The following is a 22,085-nucleotide window of genomic DNA, read 5'->3' on the forward strand; positions in this document are numbered from 1 at the left end:
CAAGAGCTTTTAGTTGATAATAATTTAACCACAATAAGTAAAATAGTCAAACTATTTTTTAAATTAATTATAACTGCATCATTTACATTATGCAGATTTTTTGATATTTTGCAAATTTCCAATCTTGGAAGTTAAAATGAGATCATTTCACAAGATAAATTCATTGTTTGTTATTTATTTATTTTAGGGGGACCTGGGATTACATAGTTAGTATTCCATAATAATGGTTTGTTCCGTATTCTGAGTAATAATATTATTTATTCCATAATATTCAATTTTACATATCAGTCATTAGAATACTATTGTCAAGTATAATAATGCTTATTTATTACACCACCTCATATAATCAAAATTGAACTTGATCAAAAGTTGACACTAAATAAATTAACATCAACAAATACAAAGACGCAGTCAAGGGATTATTTACATGACTATGAACAAATATCTAACAAGTGCTGAGGAGCTGCCGGCTTTAATTAAGTGCAGACTATCAGACGAGTAGAACAATTTGTCTTGTGAACGAAACAAGAACAAACTTGTGTCCGAAATTGAAACCTCCTTGAAGGAGGTCTCAGACTGGGGTCGACGCAATTTGGTCCAATTTAACCCTACAAAGACACAAGTTTGCGCGTTCACCGCCAAAAAGTTGCCGTTTGTCGTATCCCGCTGTTTCGAGAGCACTCCCCTAACTGCCTCAGCCAATATCGGAATCCTTGGTGTCGACATATCGAGCGAAGTCCAGTTCCGTGGTCATTTAGAGGGTAAGGCTAAATTAGCCTCGAAGAAGCTTGGTGTGCTCAATAGATCGAGACGGTATTTCACTCCAGCCCATCGTCTGCAACTTTACAAGGCGCAGGTTCGGCCTCATATGGAATACTGTTCTCATCTTTGGGCAGGTGCGCCCCAGTACCAGCTTCTCCCTCTGGACCGCATTGAACGGAGAGCAGCTCGAATCGTTGACTGCCACGACATTTCGGATCGGCTTGACCCCTTGGCGCTGCGTAGAGATGTATCCTCACTGTGCATCTTCTATCGCATGTATCACGGGGAGTGCTCCGAAGAATTATCCGGACTTATTCCTGCCGCCACTTTTCGCCACCGATCTACCCGACAGCACTTCCACCCCCATCACTTAGATGGTTGGCAGTCCACAACAGTACGTTTTTCTAGAAACTTCCTGCCCCGTACAACCAAACTGTGGAATGGACTGTCGTCTGCGGTGTTTCCGGACGGATACGACCTGCAAGCTTTCAAGAGGAGAGCGTATCTTTATCTTAACACTAGAGTACACGCGCGGACTACTATAGTAGACCAGGGTAACATTTTACGCTATAACTTTTTGAAAACTTGTGCCAGAGAGATGGCATTCCAGGAAAGCCTCGTTTACTAAATTTGTCAGTAAGCCAGTAAAGCTTGGGTCGCTAGAGTCTGCGCACTTTTCTAAAATTTGCCGTCAAAACTGCGGGTCTACTCAAAAGCCCGAAATCACTCGACAAAAAAATTATGAAAGACTTGCAACAAATGGATTTACACCGTGTACCAGGCAGTAGAAAGTCATGAATACTATGACAGATAAAAAACTAATCATATTTTTTCAGTCAATTTTTTTTTGTTAACATTGGTCTCAGAGTACAATTTTGGTCCAAAAAATTTACAACTTTTAAATCTGTTTATAACGTTTGATCCCAAATAGTTATATAAAGAAACTTTGATTACAAAATAACTATAATAAACACTTTTATCATTTACACAATTATTCTATTCATAAATTGCTTACAAACTGATTTACAGTGATTTTAAATTGGCTTACCAGAGTAGGCCGCGCGTGTATTCGTGTAAAAAAAGGGGCGCGTGTACTGCAGTGTTAAAGGCCAGCAACGCACCTGTAACGCCCCTGGGTCTGCGGGTGTCTATGGGCGACGGTAATCACTTACCATCAGGTGATCCGTCTGCTCGTTTGCCTCCTATCACATAAAAAAAAAAAAAAAAAAAAGAAAGTAAAATTAATGGATTAAAATGAATATGCCATAATTGATAATTAAGTGTGCAAGTCGCAACCACAGCTGGCATTAAAGTTAGGCAGTTATTTCAGTGCAAGTGATAATATTTATTCTTCTTACCTTGATAACAATTTTAGATGTTTTAGTTTTTTTAACTTTCAGTAAGATTTCTGTGTTGTTTACTCCATGTGTCACGTTGAGTACATTTTTGTAACAATAATTACAAATAAATTATGTCTCGAAAACATAAACAGTATTAAATCTAATCTAGATTTTGTTTCAGGGGAATTAGTCACATTAATTAACTAGGTAATAAAGAATATACTTAGCATTAAGATTGATGCAAATGCAGGGGTGTGAAATTAGGAAACATTACAATAGTATTACGGTGTATTTTATTTATCATAAGTACCGACTGAAAAGTTTTCACTTACCTGATAAACACCGAAATATTTTTTTGTTTCAGTGTGCCAATAATTATGGACTAAAAATATTGTTTGAGTGATTTTATTTTTTATCAGAATTTACACGTAATTATTCAGTGAAACTATATTAGTAATTAATAAAATTAAAACAAGAGTTCATAAACACAACCTCAAAAAAACTTTTTGGCACGTTTGACACTATTGACAGTAGTGAGTAGACAATCTGTGGTAGACCCCGTTTTGGTCCGATTACTACGTACAAACTACAATACCATGTTTTGATTAACTTCAAAAGTTTAAACTCACAGAACTATCGGCTTTTAACGCACAAAATGATTCGATTTTGTAGTGTTTGATCAAATAAGTAATTTAAAATAACTGTTTTCCATTGAAACAACTTGAATTTCAAGTTTAAACGTCAATAATTTAACATTAAAAGAAAATGGCTTTGGATTCAAATCGGAACACATTCAAATGGGAGAGTTTGGCCGAAAATAGCATTCTTACCGCTAGTAAGAAAAATGGCGTCATTTTAGCAGTAAATGCTAACATTGCTAAAAAAATGTATGGGAAAACGTCACTATTGAAGTTAGCAAACGTATCCTCGCCGAAAACATGTTAAAGTTTTCGGTTTTGATAAAAATTTCTAACAAATTCTATTTTCGGCCAAACGCCCCCAATGCCAAAGATAATAAAGCGAAAGTGTAGAAACTACAATGAACTGTCCCACCCGTGACATTGACAGGGGGGCGCCACCGTCAATGCAACGAACTGTCACAGGTGACCGAGTTTCTTCCGCCACTTCTTCTCAGTGTTGCCAGAAGGTTACTTTTGTAACCTTTTAGGTTACTTTTGAACTGCATTGGTTACTTTTAGGTTACACTTATGAAAAGGTTACTTTTAGGTGATTGTTCAGAAATTGTAGAATTAACTTTTACAGGTTATTCAGTAAAAATATTAATAGTGACAATTTAAAAATTATGTCATAAACTGCATTTAAACATGAATTTGATTTATTATTTGTTAAAGACAATGAGTTTTAGCAAATGTTTTTTTGATAATAAAACGCAAATCCATGAAACGGTTTTATACGACCGGTCACTTTTCGGTCTTCGGACGTGTTCAAGTGCTCTGGAAAAGGCCTATCCATATCTGTGGGCGGTGTGGGCCTATCAATGTACTGAATAAACTTTCATTTCATGTCCCACTGGTTACATTGACAGGGGCGGGCCACCGTCAATACCGGATAGCGGGTTCCGATTTTTGCCACGGTTGGAACTTTAATGGTTGAACGATATGTGGAACGTACTATAGGGACATTTATATGTACTATAGACATAAAGATGAACTTCACTAAACTGTCCCACCAAACACATTGACAGGGGGGCGCCACCGTCAACACCGGATCGCTAGTTCCGGATTTTTGCCTTGTTGAAAAGTTTTTTGTTTTTTATAGTTGAACGAGGTAGCGCGGTAGCGCCCTCTGCCAATGTGTTTGGTGGGACCATAGGGTAGGACGGTAGGACCAGTGCTGCCGTCCTATCACTATAATGCCGTTAACCCACAATTGGTCAATTTTGACTTTTGAATACCATCCGAATCAGAAAAAAATGCTTAATCTAGCACTATTATCGAAATTTTTATATCTTGTTTAGTTCCTGAGATAAAAAAAATAAGAAAGCCGCTAACTGCTTCGCCTTTGCAAGATTACATAACTAAAATGCAGTTACATTACATTTCTTAGCTTAAACGCGGTTAAGCGTCTTTAATTGTTATTAGAATTAAAAATTTAAGAAAAATTACAAAGCTTTATTGCCGTTATTTACAATTTCTAGTCAATACAGCCGTTAAGGTACTTTAACGACAATATTGCTAAGCTGCTCTTTGCAAAGCTTTAATAGACTCCTCAAGACTAAAACGCCGTTAAGTATAATTATTAGACTTAAACGCAACAAAGGTCCAATAACGGCATTATAGCTTTGTATTACATGAATTTATTTATTGAAATTGCACTAGTAAATTCACCATTAAGGCTAACCAAATGTAACAATCTATGTGTTTTTTACATTTTTACAAGACTTAAATGCCGTTAACCTACATTCCTAAACTATAATGCGGCTATGTTCAAAAAGTTGAATGAAGTGTTCTAAGCGTCGTTGCGTGCGTCGATCACTCAGCTCAGTCAGAGTTACTGATGTGCCGCTGAGAACGCTCCCGGGAATATTCCTAGCGTTCTCAACAAAATAAATTTAGTTTTAATTTTATGTTTGTTGTTTATTAATATGTGATGTGCAATGTTTCTCTTTTATTATCTAAGACTAGTCGTTATAAACAAGGTATGAAACGTGTTAGTGAGATATTGCTGTCTTGTCATTATTTTCGTGGCTAATGCGCACTGCAACTTTACGACACGGCAGCGCGGTAATTGAGCTTCAGTGTGCCTCTGAGTTTTAAATGATGAACACGTTGCGTTTTGTTTTCTAATTTTAAAAATTAGTAAAAAAAGCCTGGTGTTCGATCATTTTACTTGTTCATTTTGTTTTACATCTTCTATGTTAGACGAAGACATAACGCTCGTTTGTTTCAGGCAAATGTCGTTCAACGGCTGGACAAAGGTCTCCTCAAGGATTTCCACAACGACCGGTCCTGCGCCGCCCGCATCCAGGCACCTCTCGTGACCTTTACCAGATCGTCGATCCATCTAGAGGGGCCTGCCTGCCCACACTACGTCTTCAGGCTCATTGTCGCCACTCGAGAATTTTTCTACCCCATCGGCCATATTCAGCTCTGCCACTTGATTTTAGCAATTCTGCGGGTTATGTCGGTCACTTTGGTTTTTCTACGGATCTCCTCATTTCTGATTCGATCACGCAGGGAAACTATGCTTGGCATAGCACGCTCCATCGCCCTTTGGGTCCACATCACAAATCCGTATACTATCACTGGCAACACACACTGGTCACAGACTTTTGTCTTAAGACACTGCGGTATTATTTCGGACGTGAAAATATCGCGAAGCTTCCCGAACGCTGCCCAGCCGAGCTGGATTCGACGATCGACGTCTCTCTCAAAGTTGGACCTACCTAACTATCCAGTTAGTACCTGTACCTGAGACAAACCATCCGGTTTGTCTCAGGTATACATAATTGTCAACAACTTCGAGTGTAGTCTCCAACTTTCAAAGGAGTGGGTGCAACACGGACATTTGACATGATTTTTGTCTTGTCCATGTTCATTTTGAGACCCACTTGTTGCGAGGCTCTACTGAGGCCATCGAGCATTGTGCCTAGATCTGCCACAACTACGATATCGTCTGTAAATCGAAGGTGGGTGATGAACTCGCCGCTGATATTTATGCTGAATCCTCTCCAGCCCAGAAGCTTGAAAACATCTTCCAGGGCGGTGGTAAATAGTTTCGGTGATATTACGTCTCCCTGTCTCACCCCTCGCTGCAACTGGATAGGTTTCGAGACCTAATCCTGGAGACGGACTGACATTTTGGCGTTTTTATACAAGTCTTTTTTGAAGAGGAGTACCACCATACTTCTTTGCAATGCCGTAGGCGTTTTTCTCTTGAGGATGACGGAATCAAACAGCTTATGAAAAGCCTTGTACCGGCGTTCCGCCTGCTTTCAGAAGCTCAGCTGTGATTACATCATCACCAGGTGCCTTGTTGATTTTTAGCTGTTTGAGAACCATTCTAATCTCGTACAACAGACTAATATACGGGATATATTTGGCAAGTGTCGGGTCAATCTAGCTAGCACGTATTTTCTATAAAAATGTGTCAAAATGATCCGTCACATAGGCTATCCACAACTTATCCAGAAGTCGTGAAACAGGCCCTTACTAAGCGATTGTGAAATATGCCCTTAATGTCAAAAAACGAACAAATGTACAGTTACATTATGTAATTACGTGTAAAAAGACATTTCTGTCATTAAAACAACATTTCACGAAGAAAAAATTAAATTTAGTAAAGGTGTAGTTATATTGAGAATGTTATCGTGAAAGTTCCCGAGAATAATATTCTCGACAATACTGCAAATAGAGTGTATTGTTTAATATACACTTATATGTCGACTTAATTTGATACTATTTTACTTAAGAATTGTTGTTTATTTCCATTTGATAAACATGATTCTCACCATTCTCACTAACTAGATGATTATTATAAGCAGCGTGAAGTTCATTTATTAGGTAAGGCTTGCCGCGTTGTACATTATTATTGAATTAAATAAATAGATCTTAATTTTTATTAACTACAAAATATTTTAGTTGTAGCCTACTGAAACAGGCAAAATAATATAAATATTGCGGCATTGGTAATAAAGTGTCGTCACTTATTATTTTTATTGGGTATTGTGAAACTGCTAAGTTTGAGAACTTTCAATAGTTGGTTTTAATTGATCTCAAATAGGTAATGAAAATGTAAAGATTTTATTTTGTGTTGTCTTTTATGAGTATCTACTTTTTTAAAGTGGTAAATTTAAGAAATTATTATAATAAAACGTATGATTGATATCAACGAATGCTAAAAATAGTAAAAACTTGATTTTTTTTACATAAATATAGATGTTCAACACTAAAACAGGTTTTGTTATTTTTGACATAAATGCAATTTTCTTTATTTCCTGAACTACTAAGTAGCTAGTACTTAGCTTAAATGCCGTTATGGTGAAAAGTTTTGTTTTTAACTGCATTTTAGTCTTGTAATCAAAACGAATCAAACAGGCATACCAATAGTTTCGTAATTTATGTGTTAATACTAGACTTAAATGACGTTAGCTAACATTAGCTGCATTTAAGGCAAGTATTTTGACGTTAAAAAATAATAGTATTACCGAGCTAAAACGTCGTTAAACTATTTAACGGCATTAAAGTTTAGTAGAATTATTAGTTAGAAACTCATTTTACAAATGTATCAAAGTTATTCAAGATCCAAAACTTAAACGCCGTTAAGGTAGCCATACCGGCGTTTTAGTTGTGTATATTTTGAGATATTATTTCAATAATACTGAGTTAAAATGTATAAATTAAAATATTTCAAAATTTATAATATGTAGCGTCGTGAGAGTTTGTGTCAATTGTAGCTCTTAAAAATACCTTTAAAATGATATATTTAAATTACAAATTACTCTTTTACTTTTGAAACAGCGAATTTTTTTTAATTCGCGATCTTTAAACTCGTTTTTCTCCGAAAGTGGTTTTTGCACTTAACGGCGTTATAGTGATCGGACGGCAGAGTGGGTAGAACGGTTCAATGTAACTAGTTCATCTACTATGAGCATAACTATGAGCCTAATGGATCCACAGAGCACACGATTGTCCTATTAATAATCGTAGTAGAAGATTTTATGAAGTTTGAATAGTTACTTGGGGGAGGCTACAGAAAATAAGTTGCTTTGGAATAAATAAATCCCAACAGCAGACTGTGTCATGACTGCTCATCAAGAGCAGCAGCAGGTTTAGGGATGTTTATAGTAGCTGCAAGCTGTAGGTATGCTTTATGAATTAAAAAACCATGATTTCGGCCAATATTATTTATTTTGGTAGAGAATTCTTTACATATTTTTTACGAATGCGAGCTTATTATGAGTTTTTTTCAAAATGCTTATTTTTATTCACAAGTTTCTTCAAACGCAGAGGTAACTACTGAATAATAATGTTCAGTTACTTGAAAGTCGCAATGAGTTTATTTTCCTTGTAGGTGTATGCACCTACCTATATTGGTCAACAAGCAGGCATACGACCATCCTTTAACCAGTATCTGTTAACAAGTAGAAGAATAAATTAGTTAGTACTTACTACTAACTACTACTAGCTATTACTTAACCTAGTAGTTTTCAAATAGTGAAATGTAAAATATGAAAATTATTGCTCTATAGTCCGGCCTAGGTCACTGAGATATGAGAACGCCGCGGCGCCGCATCATTTTAAATAGCATTAATTATCATTTTTAAGAAAGCACTGTTTGATCTACAGTAGGCGCACGGCACAACAGGGATGGACTGAGTTTAGCAGATCCGGTGTCTTGATCCCGTGCCTCCCTGTGGTCTTGGCATGGCCCGCAATCGCTTACCTTTCCGAAACTCCTCAATGTCATTAATTCAAACTTCGATGTCATGTGCGCTGGTCTTTGTGACCTAAAAACATTCCGATTGCATGAAGAGACTGCGATTAACTTATTTATAACATGTAAGTGCCTATCTATTTAAAACTACTACAGAACAGACTGCACGGTGACATTATGTGCATCAGAAAAAATGTTTAAAAAAGCTTTAAAAGTTACAAAATTGATTATCATTAATTAATATTCAAATTGGCATTGCAAGCGCTTTCGATCTATCTGTAAGCACCCATACAAAATTTACCTCAAAATAATCAAATTGACTAATGTACTAATCCTCCTATTCTTGGTATACCAGCGGATGCTGAAGGCTGCAGTTGCCACTCTCGCACTCTGAAACGTTTTAGTTAATTTTTAATGGAAACAAACAGCATAACATAATAGGTACATTTATGAACTTATTTAATCAATTACCTAATTCAAAACTTCAGAGATAAGACATTTTAAGATTGGAAATATTCAGAAAGCCAGGCGAAAAAAGTTATCATTGTTACGACCAGAATCTAAAGTGAGATAATATTGAATTTAGGTAGTGTACCATATCTGCAAGCAGCTGTCCTGGCCAGTACAAGATGAAGAACGAAAGGACAGTCTTGATAATGTACCAAATTTGTACAAAATATCCTTGGATGTCAATCTGAAATATTATTTTCATATTAATTATAAATAAAACATATTACGGCTTACAGCTATGTAAGCCGCTGGGACGGAAAAGTTCCCACGAGCCGGAAGACATAGTGTGGGCAGGCCTCCTACTAGGTGGACCGACGATCTGGTGAAGGTCGCGGGAGGGCGTCTTTCCGTTCTATACATAGCCAGAACGCAAGGGTGTGAAACTAATCGAGTATAGTTTGGACATGACTTTTTTTACTAAGCTCCTCCAAACTATACACGACCAGTACTTATATGCTGCGTACTGCTCGCGTATACTTTGTAGTGACTTAGGTCAATTATCTTACTCCAAAATATACATCGCCAGTACGCATACGGACTATTCATGTATGTATTGTAATAAGTGCGTGATTACAATTTATACGCGAGTAGTTGCATGCTAGTCATTTTGACTTAATATTGACCTCTCTTTCTATTACATATTAATTCATATCTGCGTGTCTACTTTAAACATTGAATCATCTTTCGACACGTGCCATTGTTTTGATAAAGGATTTTTTGGTGTTTCCTATTCTGCCATAGAAAAGATATTTGTTTTGGGGCTGATATTTCACCAATTCTGTAGGTATGGAAATATGTCAAAATGATTTTGTTTTTGAGATAAAAGTTAATAAATAAAATCGAAAGTATTATAAATGCGAAAGTAACTCTGTCTGTCTGTCTCTCTTTCACGCCAAAACCACTGAACCGATTTTGATGAAATTTGGCATAGAGATAGTTTGAGTTCCGGTAAAGGACATAGGATAGTTTTTATCCCGATTTTTTGAAACAGGAACGCGCGTGGTAAAGTTTTTCTGTGAAAGACAAAATTCCACGCGGGCGAAGCCGTGGGCGGAAAGCTAGTAAATAATAAATAAATATCCTTAGACATTTTACACTGCGCTTCTAGTCCCAACTTAAGCAAAGCTTATACTATCGGTACTGGACAACGGATATAAACATACTTAAATACTTTTTTTGTAAATACATACTTATTATACATAGAAAACACCCAGTCCAATACAAACAAATAATTATGTTCATGCACACAAAATATGTTTGTACTGTGCGGGAATCGAACCCGCTACCTCCGGAAAAGTAGTCCGTTTCGAACCACTACACCAAACGGCCGACAATACACACCTAGCATTTAAAGTCTCGCATAATATGTATTAATAATGCACGTTGAACTTTCTTCTCTCACTCTCTCTCATTTTAAATGAATTTATGATTACACTAAAAATTGTTATTTAATTTGAAATCTACCTAATCAATTTAATTTCAAAAACCACTTACAATAGTGTTAAAAATCTAGATTTATTATAGATTCAGTAAAATAATAATATTTTATGTAATCCTAATATCAAATAAATGTAATTTTAAATATAATTCCATATTTTACTGAATTTTACTAAATCAATATCAACTAAACACACTCTAGTCAAGTGTTAGTAGTGTAGTAGAAACTAATCGAGTATAGTTTGGAAATGACTTTTTTTACTAAGCTCTTCCAAACTATACACGATCAGTACGCAAAATTCGTGTATAGTTTGGAGTCACAGATTTACAAACAGGCACTACAAAATATACACGAGCAGTTTCCTATGGGTGCGTTCTGGCCATGTATAGAACGGAAAGACGCCGCGGGAGGTGCCTGGATGCGGGCGCCGCAGGACCGGTCTTTGTGGAAAACCTTGGGGGAGGCCTTTGTCCAGCTGTGGACGTCTTTCGGCTGAAACGAACGAACGGATTAATATTAGGTAATTAGGTACCTATTAAACCCAGTGCCTTTCTTATACGAGGTGGAGCCATAATAGTACTAACATACTCGTACAGCCACGCTAATTGTTAGTTCACACTGCACTGCCAATAGGATTAGGTACTTTAACTATTAAAGCCGGCTCTCCTGCTTCAAATATAACAAACTACCAAAACAGTACTTATGTATGTAAAAGTGGCCAAATAGGTACTTAGTATGGTAATTGATAGAGCTGTGCTCTTTCTTTAAAGTTCCATAAGTATAACCAATGTGAGAAAAAAACTTACACTATTAGTCATCAGTGTGAAACCCTGGCACCCCAATTTTTGTGAGGCCGCCAAAAGATCTCCACAATACGAAATAGTGAAAATATCTCTCAGCTCGCAAGTTAGCCTGCAATAATTTAGTTAATTAACTAACTGCACAGCTACATCGTTCTAATTTGGCTGAGAACGGACTTGGATCATCATCATCATCATCATCATCATTTCAGCCAATAGGACGTCCACTGCTGAACATAGGCTTCCCCCAATGTTTTCCATGTCGATCGATTGGTAGCGGCCTGCGTCTAGCGCTTTCCTGCTACCTTCATGATGTCGTCGGTCGACCTTTTGGGTGGACGTCCCACGCTGCGTTTTCCGGTATGCGGCCTCCATTCCAGAACCTTGCTGCCCCATCGGCCGTCAGTTCTGCGTACTATGTGCCCTGCCCATTGCCACTTCAGCTTGCTAATCCGTCGGCGGACTTGAATGGAACTGTGAAAATAATCTTATGAAGTTACATTACTCACGTACCGATTGATTTTCTGATGATATTGAATTAAGTTTATTATTGTTTCCTCGAATTTTTCTTCATTAAATTCCATTTTCATCATATTTTCTATGTCTGCTTGCACCAAGAGATACACGAAGCTCGCGTTCACGGCGATGGCGCCCTGGAGACAGCGACATGTTATTGATACTATGTTCACCGACAAGTCTAGAAAGAGGAAAGAGCTTGTGAGATATTACTGCAAGTAGAGACATGTCTTGAAAATACATGCGTCAATTAAAAATATTAAGTGAGGGTAGCACATACAAATAACGGCTGTGAATAGTTCAATTAATATCTCCCATTCGATGTCTCCTTTCAAGTAGACGTTGACGAGCGGCCACACCAGCGCTGAGGACGTTTTAATCAAGACTTCAACCATTACAGCCAAGAACACTCCTAAGAACAAATTATTTTTTGGGTAGTATGCTTTAAAAGAACTTGATTGCATAGAAAAACTTGGGCTTAAGAACCAAAAAAATTTTAAAAACCTTTAAATACGAAATTAATAAAATGTGTGCTGTAGTATTTATCCAAAGGGAGAGTTGACTGCCTTCTCTCCTCTCTTGACAACATCATTTCATCGATCGTAACTATTAGATCGGCAATTTTTTTTCCATGCATGTTGAAGATAAAACATTTTAAGATTGCTGCAACAAGAAGTTAATAAATATTAAAGAAACTGGGCTAAACTATATTTAGTAGGCATCAGACTCTCTTATAGCATCACTAGCTGCTAATAAGTAACTATGTAGCTACATGCTAGAAGCTAGAAGCTCTAAATGAAGAGTGGAAGCGGACCTCACTACGTCAAAATGCTGAGGTACAATCAATTGTCGAGCTATACAATTTTATTAAGGATTAAGATTGATTACTAGTGATGTTGATGTATGGTAGACCTACACATAAAGTAGGTGGGCTCCTTCAGGTAAGTAGTCCTTCAAGAACCTTGTGTAGTCTGAAATTCTTTATTCTACTCTACTTTCGTAATCATTAGTATATTCTTTGACTTACCCTGTGACGTTGTGTTCAGTGTATTAAACACAAAGAAAGTTAAAAGTCTGTTTTGGGTACTATCTATCATTTTCAAAATATCCAGAGTAATAAACATATAAATAACTATGAACAAACAAATCTTGAAGAAACTCAGCGAGTGAACAAAAATGTTCATCCTGAACACCCCTAGAACCTTTAGCCACAGTTCTAGGCTGTTCTGGTGACTTTTGTTGAGTTTTTTGAAACGATCCATGAGGCGGTTTCAGTACTAAAGTGACACTACAGTTTCGTTTCAAACTAAGTTTAGACTAGATAGGTAATCATCATTGTTCAACATGCAATAAACATTATTTCATGCAACATTTGTATTTGAAAAAGACAGTTGATACACATATCGTGTATAATAATTACACAAAATACACACACACACACATAATTATTGTGTACTCTGTTGTGACCAACCTTTATAAACAAGTAACATGCAAATAATACTTCCCGATAGTAAATTTTGAAATAAAGCTACTACCTACTTATAACCGCGTCATACGTATCTAAAATTAAATAAATGTAACCAGCCCATCTATTATAGCTGAATATTTAATATGTAGCCAGCTGAATAAAGTTCACAAACAGGTTTATAGTACCAAGGAAACCAGCACTATACAAACATTTAACCACTTATTAACTTTACATAAAAGTAAATGTTAAACAGAATTATTCATAACAAACATTGACAAATAATAAATAGGAATTTACATCGTGCTATCTAGTCCAAAGTTATGTGTACTACTAGAACACTAATCACATTGCATAAACATTGGTTTAAAACTAATACCTAACTCTACTTAAGTACCTGCTTATATAAAACCTGCACTCTTTGTATTGAAAAAATTTTAAGCGCTGAACACCGTGGCCAAACAATGCAGATTAATGGACAATACAGGGGGAGGCCTTGTCAAACAGGGTCATAATTAATTTGGTTAAAACGAAATGAAAACGGACTACACAGGACTTCACAGGACGGTCTAACTACTAGACCAGAAGGATTTTTTAAAAGTAGTTTTATGGACCTATGAGACCCCGCCAGGAAAAAAAATCGTTTCCCTGCCGATTACGAGTTTTGATTTTTTATTTGAAAACTTGGAAATATTCTTTTTTGTTTTCTAATAATAATTCAAATGTTTTATTGCAATTTAGATACGGTTGTACTCTCTCAAAAACAATTCAGACTAATAATATAAAGGAAGAACTAACTTTACGGATTTTGTTAAGACCACATTAAGTTGGTACTAATTTCCTGGCGGGATCTGACAGGTCAGGTCCCTGTTCCTATTTAAAAAATCTGTCTGGTATGGACCACCCCGTAGTTATGTAGAGTACATTTATAGCATATATTAATTATTCTGTGTTTCGTTATACGTATAACGAAAACTATACATTTCACTTGCGTGCTTTTATATTTTTTACATCCAATGTTTCTTACAAATCCAAATTAGTAAAAATCTTCTGTAAATACAGTTGTTAGAAAAGACGCGTAGGACCACGCTCGGCTCAAGAGCTGCGAACAAGAGGATGATGTCAATTAAATAGAACACACATTAATGCCTCAAATAGCCTATTTAACTGAAAAAAAAAAACTAAAATCATAATGTAAAATGTAATTTTCATTTGATAATCATAATTTAAAACGTAATTTTCATTTGGTAATTTAAGATTCGGTATTTTATAACACGTACCAATCCGAAACTCTCGAGTGTCACTAACTCCAATTTAGTCGCAACCATGTAGACCGGAGTCTGGGATCTATAACATAGGAGCAATGGTATGAGTAGGTAGTGTTCCAGGTACTATAGGTACCACATACTTAGGTACACTACTTGAGTAGTGTACCTAATAATATGCTAGTGTTATGGGTCATCATAATCATCATAATTTCAGCCATAGGACGTCCACTGCTGAACATAGGCCTCCCCCAATGCTTTCCATGTTGATTGATTGGCAGCGGCCTGCGTCCAGTGCTTCCCTGCTACTTTTATGATGTCGTCAGTCACCTTGTGGGTGGACGTCACACGCTGCGTTTTTCGGTACGCGGCCTCCATTCCAGAACCTTGCTGCCCCACGGATATACTACTTAAATACATGCTTATTATATATACATAGTAACATCCCGACCCGTCACAGAAATTAAAATTCATCATTTCAATTTCTGCCCGGCCGGGAATCGAACCCGGGACCTTCGGGACTACACAAAACGGCCGACAATGAATGGGAACCAGAATGCAGTTTCTGTATTCGGGATAATGACCTTATAATGATGACTTTGAGTAATGAAGTAATCCTCCTGCCCCGGCTGTACCAGCCGCAGCGGTAGGCCGCGTCCGCCACGCCTGCGCTCTGCAACGAGCACAAATAAGCAACACCTGCTTCACGAATACTTTCAAACGGTACCAATAATAGGTTACAGAATAAACTGGAACTATCTGAAAATCTGCTTTCATACTAAATGTATGCCAACCACACAATATTTGATGTTTATTTTTTTTTTAATTAAACAATAAACTTATAATAAACTCGCAAATTGGATAGAGCTCGTCAAGCACTTTTAGGATCAGTAACCAGTTTAACGATATCTTGTGTAGTTTTTAATATTATGTGGCTGTATTAAATGTATGGAAGCTTCTGTAACCTATTTTGATACCGTTTGAAATAGAGCTCATGAAGCACTTTCAGGATCAGTAACTATTTTTTTGATATCTTGTATTTGTGGTTTAGAATTAATAATCCAGTCATTTAACGTTTCCACCCTGTAATGTTATTCCTAATCATTTTTACATAGGCAATCTAGAAATCTATAAACAGAGTCATGCCCATACATGTACTTGGAAAATGACTGCACAGCTAAATATTCCGACGATCTAGCCCTTCCAACCTGTTTTCACAAAATTAAATAATCATGTTTACTTAGTAGGTAGTATGAGTGGTGAATATGGGCATGAAGTTCGATTTTTTAATTAGTGACTTCTTTACAAGTTTTTACCAGACAATGTTACCTACAAGTTTTCAGTTCTTCTTCTTTCTTAAAGTTAAAAGCACAATTGACTTCATAGGTACTAGTACCTATTAATGAAAAAAATTAATTACACATACCATATCCGCAACCAATTGCCCTGGCCAGTAGAAAATGAACAGTTTAATGATTTCCGAGAAAATAGCCATAATATTTATATAAATATCTAAATCTGAGCGCTGAAACAAGATAATATTTATTGTTAACGCTATGCAAGGCTTTATAGTTAGGTAGGTACTTACGATTAATTTATTTTTTGTATTTTACTTTATTCGGAAAACAAACAGTGTAAATTGACTTATTACTTAACTATCTGAGTATAAAACTTTACACCAATTTTATTAATGTTTACTTTAATAGTACTAAGTAGGTACATGGTATGATAAAATTTCCCTTCTACGATCTGAGGATAAAATCAAGAATTTCTTAACTTTAAAGTTACACGTCATGCGATAATTTCCTTCATTTATTGTACCACGAGTAACGACTTAAGCTTGAACTCCGCACAAAATTAAAAATCGATGTTGTGCAGTGTCCTCGCTGGCCAGATAATGACATGCCATTAGTTTATTACACAATATCATTATAATTGTGTATGGCCGCCTAACAACCGCGATGGCGGTCTTCCGACACATTGAATGATATCATGGGCTGATCAAACTATGTAGTAACAAATATTTAATTGCATGTAAGCAAAAGCAGTAAATATTTACTTACATGGTTCATAATCTTACGTCCATATATTGCCATACAAGGTGCTGCTATCACAGTATCAAATATCAATATATTGCAGAAAATATCTTTGATTTCAGAAAAAGTTCTGCAAAAAAAAGGAATTGTAATTTCACAATATGAAACTAACTGTGTGGCCAGTGTCTCTAAGTACGAGTATATCACCTATAGCAGCAGGTCTTCGGATCATCTTAATATGTATAGAATCACAGGATTACGAGTACTATATTATGTAGGTGCTAGATAAGAGGAAAGATCAAGGTGCCGCGAAGCTTGTAGTTAGGTAGAACTACTTACTACTCATATAGTTCATATTAGTTAGAATATTCATTATAGGTATTACCACAGAATAATAATAAGTACTACGTACAGAAGTTTTACTTCGCGAAGGTATTTAAAAAAATGTATGCTCAATGTCATTAACAATGTGGTGTAATTTAGCCTGTCTCAAGAGTCAAGCACCATTTTGTTGACAAACGTCAGTGATCGGCACTGCGCCGAAGCTATAGGGCTGACTTCGGTAAAATGATGTGACGGAAGGTGCCAAACTGCAGAAAATGGCGGAGGAAATACATGATTTAGCATGAATTATCACGAATAATATTAACTACTTATTTACCTCTCAGTGTCTTGAGGCAACTTAAAAAAGTACATTCTGTGTTTTTATTATTATTTAGGCAGTTAAATACTGCACAGTATTTAGTACACCATTTTCTTTATTTTGTTCCATCATACACTAAGCATACACAAGAATACGCGTGCGTGAGTCAATGTTCGCTCGTATGTGAGGCCTTGTCGAATAGTATCCTGTAGGTGGGCCATCGTGCGTGTTTTGTTTTCGATGTAAAGTCGCGGAGATGAACAGGCCTGGTATTACTTAGTAATATAAATAACAAAGTAAATACTAATCTTACTTTAATATAACAAAAGTTTATCAAACTCCAATACAAAACTCCGGTTAAAGGTAAGGTGATGCAAAGCAGTTCCGTTAACACCTCCAGCTAAGCTACATAGTTTATGCTTGAGGAATGAGGAGTGGGCTCACACCACTGTTTGTAGCAGTAGTCCAACGAATGATGAGGTTTGAATTGAACTATTGATTAATGATTTGTCATTTGATGAGATAGTCGCCTTAAAAATTAATTAATCTGACTTTGGTCGCGAAAAATACGATGAAGGCTTTATTTATTTATTTATTTAAACTTTAATGCCAAAATAAATTTGTACATAAGGCGAACTTAATGCACTAATGCATTCTCGACCAGTTTACCTTTGGGTTGAGCAGAAAAGAAATTTGTTTGGCGGTACTTCTCGTGCAGGAAAGAAAAATAAAAACAAAAATGCTACATACATACATAAATAATATATAAAATATACAATAAATAAATACGTATACATAAAATAGATGATTGAGTTAAACTGAAATTACAATTCATACTTTCTGTGGATATTGGGCATACGTTTCTTCAGTTTATTTTTTATAGTAAATGGTTACTCTTTATCACTTTTCAGTCCATATTTTCATTTGTAGATTTGGTCAAAATAAATGCACTGATGATGACGATGATACTCAAGCACCAAACCGTTCGAGAAACACGGGTTCTACCATCTGAACGTGAAGTTTAATAAGAGGGTTTGAAGTACCGAATACATTTCTGATGGTAACGAATGAGCTCCGTGAGTCGCCGCTCGACCTCCTCGTCGGCCAGCGCCGGCGCCGCGGCGCGCTCCAGCTGCTCCTGCAGCGCCAGGAACTGTAGGCCGGCGTTCACGGTCAGCGTGCTCAGCAGGCAACGGGAATTTGTCACGAACACTTTCCCCAACCAGTCTGGAGAAGGATACTATTAAATTATAAGTTAAGTACTTAATAGTAATATTTAGCTTTTTCAATAATAAATAAAGCCTGGTCCGTGAGCACGTAGAGATCGCACACTCACTGCGGGCGCCCGTCGCACAATCGCGACAGCAATATAATTACGCGCGAGCGATAAGGATGGGTAGCTTGGGGTCATTGGACAAAATTCTGGTATCCTTCAAAATCAAAAATCAAATCAAAATTTTCTTTATTTGTTTAAACTAATTAAATTAGTACATACTTGCAAATCGTCAAATGCTCTTAAGGAGCCTATACATGTCTCATTCTTTTTTTGCCCTACCAGCGCTTCGAGACAAAATTCCGTTTGGCCAAATTACTTTTCGCCAAATTTCACTTCGCAAACAACTTATCGCCAAAGTTTCATTTCCCAAATAAACTTTTAGCAACTGTACTTTTCGCAACTAATTCATTTGGCAAAATTTTACTTGGCAAATGTTTATATAGCAAATGTTTTATTTTGCCAAATATTAGGTATATCCCAAATAATTTGTTTGGTCAAATTGACATTTCACATAATTATTTACCCACCGTTACCCACAAATCAAAGCATATGGCACATGATCATGGTTTTCACAAGAATTTTATGTTAAACAAAGAGATTGCAGAAAATAGTATGGTTGCAGAAAGTAGGTATTGCAGAAAATAGTAGGTTAGGTTAGGTTAGAACAAAAAGTGACCCTTAACGCGCGAAGGCGAGCGAACGGAGCGAGCGAAGCGAGCGAAGTGAGCGTGCCGCGGCAGCGGCCGCCGAGCGCTAGAATCACCTCTATCGTTAATGAATCATTTGGAAATTTCGATAAAAATAATGAAATATGAAAATTAATTTAGAACAAATTGTATATTAACTACCCACTAAACAAAATCATAACCACAAGCTAATTTGTATTCCATTCTATGCACTAATCAAATTATTTTGTAAATAGTTTATCGTGAAATATTTTTGCCAAATGAAACATTTGGTAAAACATACTTTGCCAAACAATAATTTGCTAAACAATAATATGCCACAAAAGGACATTTTCGAATTAAAAGTTTGCAATACGTTGTTTTGCCAAATGAGAATTTGCCAAATGAAAATTTGCGAAACGTTGTTTGCGATGTGATAATTTGGGAAACGTTTTTTGGCCAAACATTAGTAATCCCAAAATTCTACGTGCTCACGGACCAGGCTTTATTTATTGCAAGCAATAAGCAAGCATATTACGAGTAGCAAGGCGTAAAAGTGGAAACCAACTGGATTTGGATTTTTTTAATACAAAGAATGTTCAAAGAAGTAAAATCAAAACGATACCTACAAATAATAATAGAGGCCGGAAAAATAATCCGCCTGTTCAGGAAGGCAGGATCAATGTAAAAGAGCGACCACACGAGAGAGTACGTTATCCAAAGACTTGCTTCAACCACGGCCAAAAAGAATACACCTACAATAAAACACCTCCACTTAAGATCAATGTTGGCTCAAATGTCTATGTCAAACAGGATGTTATTTTATATTTGTTGCATGTGGTCTACTTACCTTTAAAGTATAAATTGGATGAGGGAAGGTATTTAGTAAAAAGTTCCGAACTCTCGCTCCTTATCCACAACTCGTCAATGGAAAATATTGCATTTGAAATGTTCTTCCCACGCATGCTTATGATATAGCACCTCAAAAGTACTGTAATTACAATCAGATTCTTAAGGCTGAGAACATTTCACTCGAAACAAGAAAACATGTAGACATTGCTTGTTTCTAGGTAGTTCAAAATTAAATCAAGGTTCCTATCAGTAAAGTTTAGTATATTTTGAGTAATGGAGATTGTAAAAAATTAAATTGGCCAAGTGCGTGTCGTGGCACGCGCAGTGTAGGGTTCCGTAGTTGTCCGTCGTTACCACAATATATTTCAGAAGCAAGCAATTACTTCATCTAAAGTCACTTTTCATGTTTTCTTCTAAGGAATCAAATGACGATTACTCTTTAAACTAACTGATGTATAACAGTTATAGTTTTTCTTGAAAGTTCATGAAAAGCAGTATTATTACAATTTTTTCCAAATTTTTCAAGCCAACAGTTTAGGTTTTAGATGGGGAGACGCCCCACTCGAACATAAATTGGCACTTTAAACTTTAATAATTTGCAAACAGATCCCTAAATGGAATAATAGTCTTAGAAACCCCTAAGCCATTTTAAAACACCTATCCAACGATACCCCACACGATGGGGTAGAAGATGAAAAAAAATCATTCCCACTTTACATGTATTTATTTATTTATTTATACTTTTGCACATAAAACTGTACAGTGGCGGACTTAATGACAGGTGGCATTCTGTATCGGTGGCATTATGATGTAGGGGAGCTACCTACCTTAAAAAAAAATTTTTCAAAATTTTATTTTACCGTTTTGTCGGCGTGATTAATATACATACTGTATTGTACACCTTTATCTCCGCCATTAGATTATTTTTTGGCTCGCCTACGCACACAGCACGACCTGCCCGCACCACGGTCGGACGCCGAATGCCCCCACCGCTGACTAGGCTGTGACGTATGCGCTCGAGACAAATGTCTATACACTACATCCCTTCCTTCTTTTAATTTGAAATAAATACAATTTATTATTTAATTAACTTTTGAGGCGCTTCTTCATTAGGCGCTTTGTTTTAATCATTTGATCATTATTGCTTCACTGTTTTACTATTTTAAATATCCATAATATTACTATTAGCTTCTGATTAATCACCCTCATTCTGGTCCATCACTTTCCATTGTCCTAGTACTCTTTTTTTTTTTATAGTTTTGAATGTATTTGAATATCCTCCTATACTTTTAGTTACTGTGTGTAATGTCGCGATTCAAACTCAATTTATTTTCTCTAGTCATATTTTTAACACGCTTTTATTAGGTCGACTTGCAAGTCTTTTAACGAACTATGTAATAAAGTCTAAGAATCTGAATTACACGCACTTCTGATTCTTGTATCATCATGAAAATTGGCAATTAAGTGTAAATTTATATGACAATATAATGCTATGGTTCCATCGAGCTGATCCGATGATGGGACTAAAAAGTGGCTGATGGAACCTTGTATTGCCTTTTAGTAAACATATCGAGTTTGGGCTCATTAGATTCGTCTTAAGATATTCTATTTATCTACAAGCGTGTTTTTAGTTTTTTGAAACAATTATTTATGTAAACTTTATCCCCTGGTTTTAACTCGCATTTTTTTTTTTGCTTTTCTCTTCCTATCTTTATATACCTTACATTATGCCTTCATTTCCTTGTCCCTATGCTTTGCCTCCACTGAGTCACTTGAGATGATAGCATAGATATAATACATCATTATGCTACAGACACTACAACCCTTTCCTTGTTTTAAAGAAAATAATTATTTCATGGAATAATATTTTAAATAAAATAAAAATAATCCACTTTAAACTACCGTATTTAGTAATTAACGTTTTTTGCGATCTCATGCTATCAAAATCTAAAGGTAAGTTGATAGTTGAAAGTGGATAAAATATAGTTGGTAAATGTGTAATTATGCTGTATCACATTTTGTTACTTTGCAAAGTGCTAAGTCTGCTTGAATTATTCCTTTCAAGGCTGCACTTTACTTTAACCCATAAAACCTCAGTTTTAGCACCTATCTCTCTATGTG

At 36.1% G+C, this 22,085-nt stretch overlaps 1 protein-coding gene and 1 long non-coding RNA gene across 3 annotated transcripts; both read right to left on the minus strand.

Annotated features, from left to right (window-relative positions):
• Positions 1 to 7,983: 7,983 nt before the first annotated feature.
• Positions 7,984 to 12,515, minus strand: LOC135072862 (odorant receptor 49b-like). 2 transcript variants are annotated; one of them, XM_063966898.1, is made up of 8 exons: positions 12,267 to 12,515; positions 12,043 to 12,174; positions 11,760 to 11,943; positions 11,253 to 11,358; positions 9,094 to 9,192; positions 8,800 to 8,888; positions 8,508 to 8,571; positions 7,984 to 8,195 (listed from the first exon to the last, which is right to left on the minus strand). In XM_063966898.1, the coding sequence occupies exons 1-8, from the start codon at positions 12,397 to 12,399 to the stop codon at positions 8,121 to 8,123; spliced, it is 882 nt and encodes a 293-aa protein (XP_063822968.1). In that variant the 5' UTR covers positions 12,400 to 12,515; the 3' UTR covers positions 7,984 to 8,120. The 2 variants fall into 2 exon arrangements, with proteins under 2 accessions (XP_063822968.1, XP_063822969.1); XM_063966899.1 differs by lacking the exon at positions 8,508 to 8,571.
• Positions 12,516 to 13,244: 729 nt separating this feature from the next.
• LOC135072860 (uncharacterized) lies at positions 13,245 to 15,973 on the minus strand. The gene is made up of 4 exons (XR_010257496.1): positions 15,919 to 15,973; positions 15,077 to 15,165; positions 14,508 to 14,574; positions 13,245 to 14,329 (listed from the first exon to the last, which is right to left on the minus strand). It is a non-coding gene; the product is annotated as an uncharacterized LOC135072860 (long non-coding RNA).
• Positions 15,974 to 22,085: the final 6,112 nt, after the last annotated feature.

The sequence above is a fragment of the Ostrinia nubilalis genome, chromosome 6 (genome assembly GCF_963855985.1).
Source record: "Ostrinia nubilalis chromosome 6, ilOstNubi1.1, whole genome shotgun sequence".
Classification (NCBI taxonomy): Eukaryota; Metazoa; Arthropoda; class Insecta; order Lepidoptera; family Crambidae; genus Ostrinia; species Ostrinia nubilalis.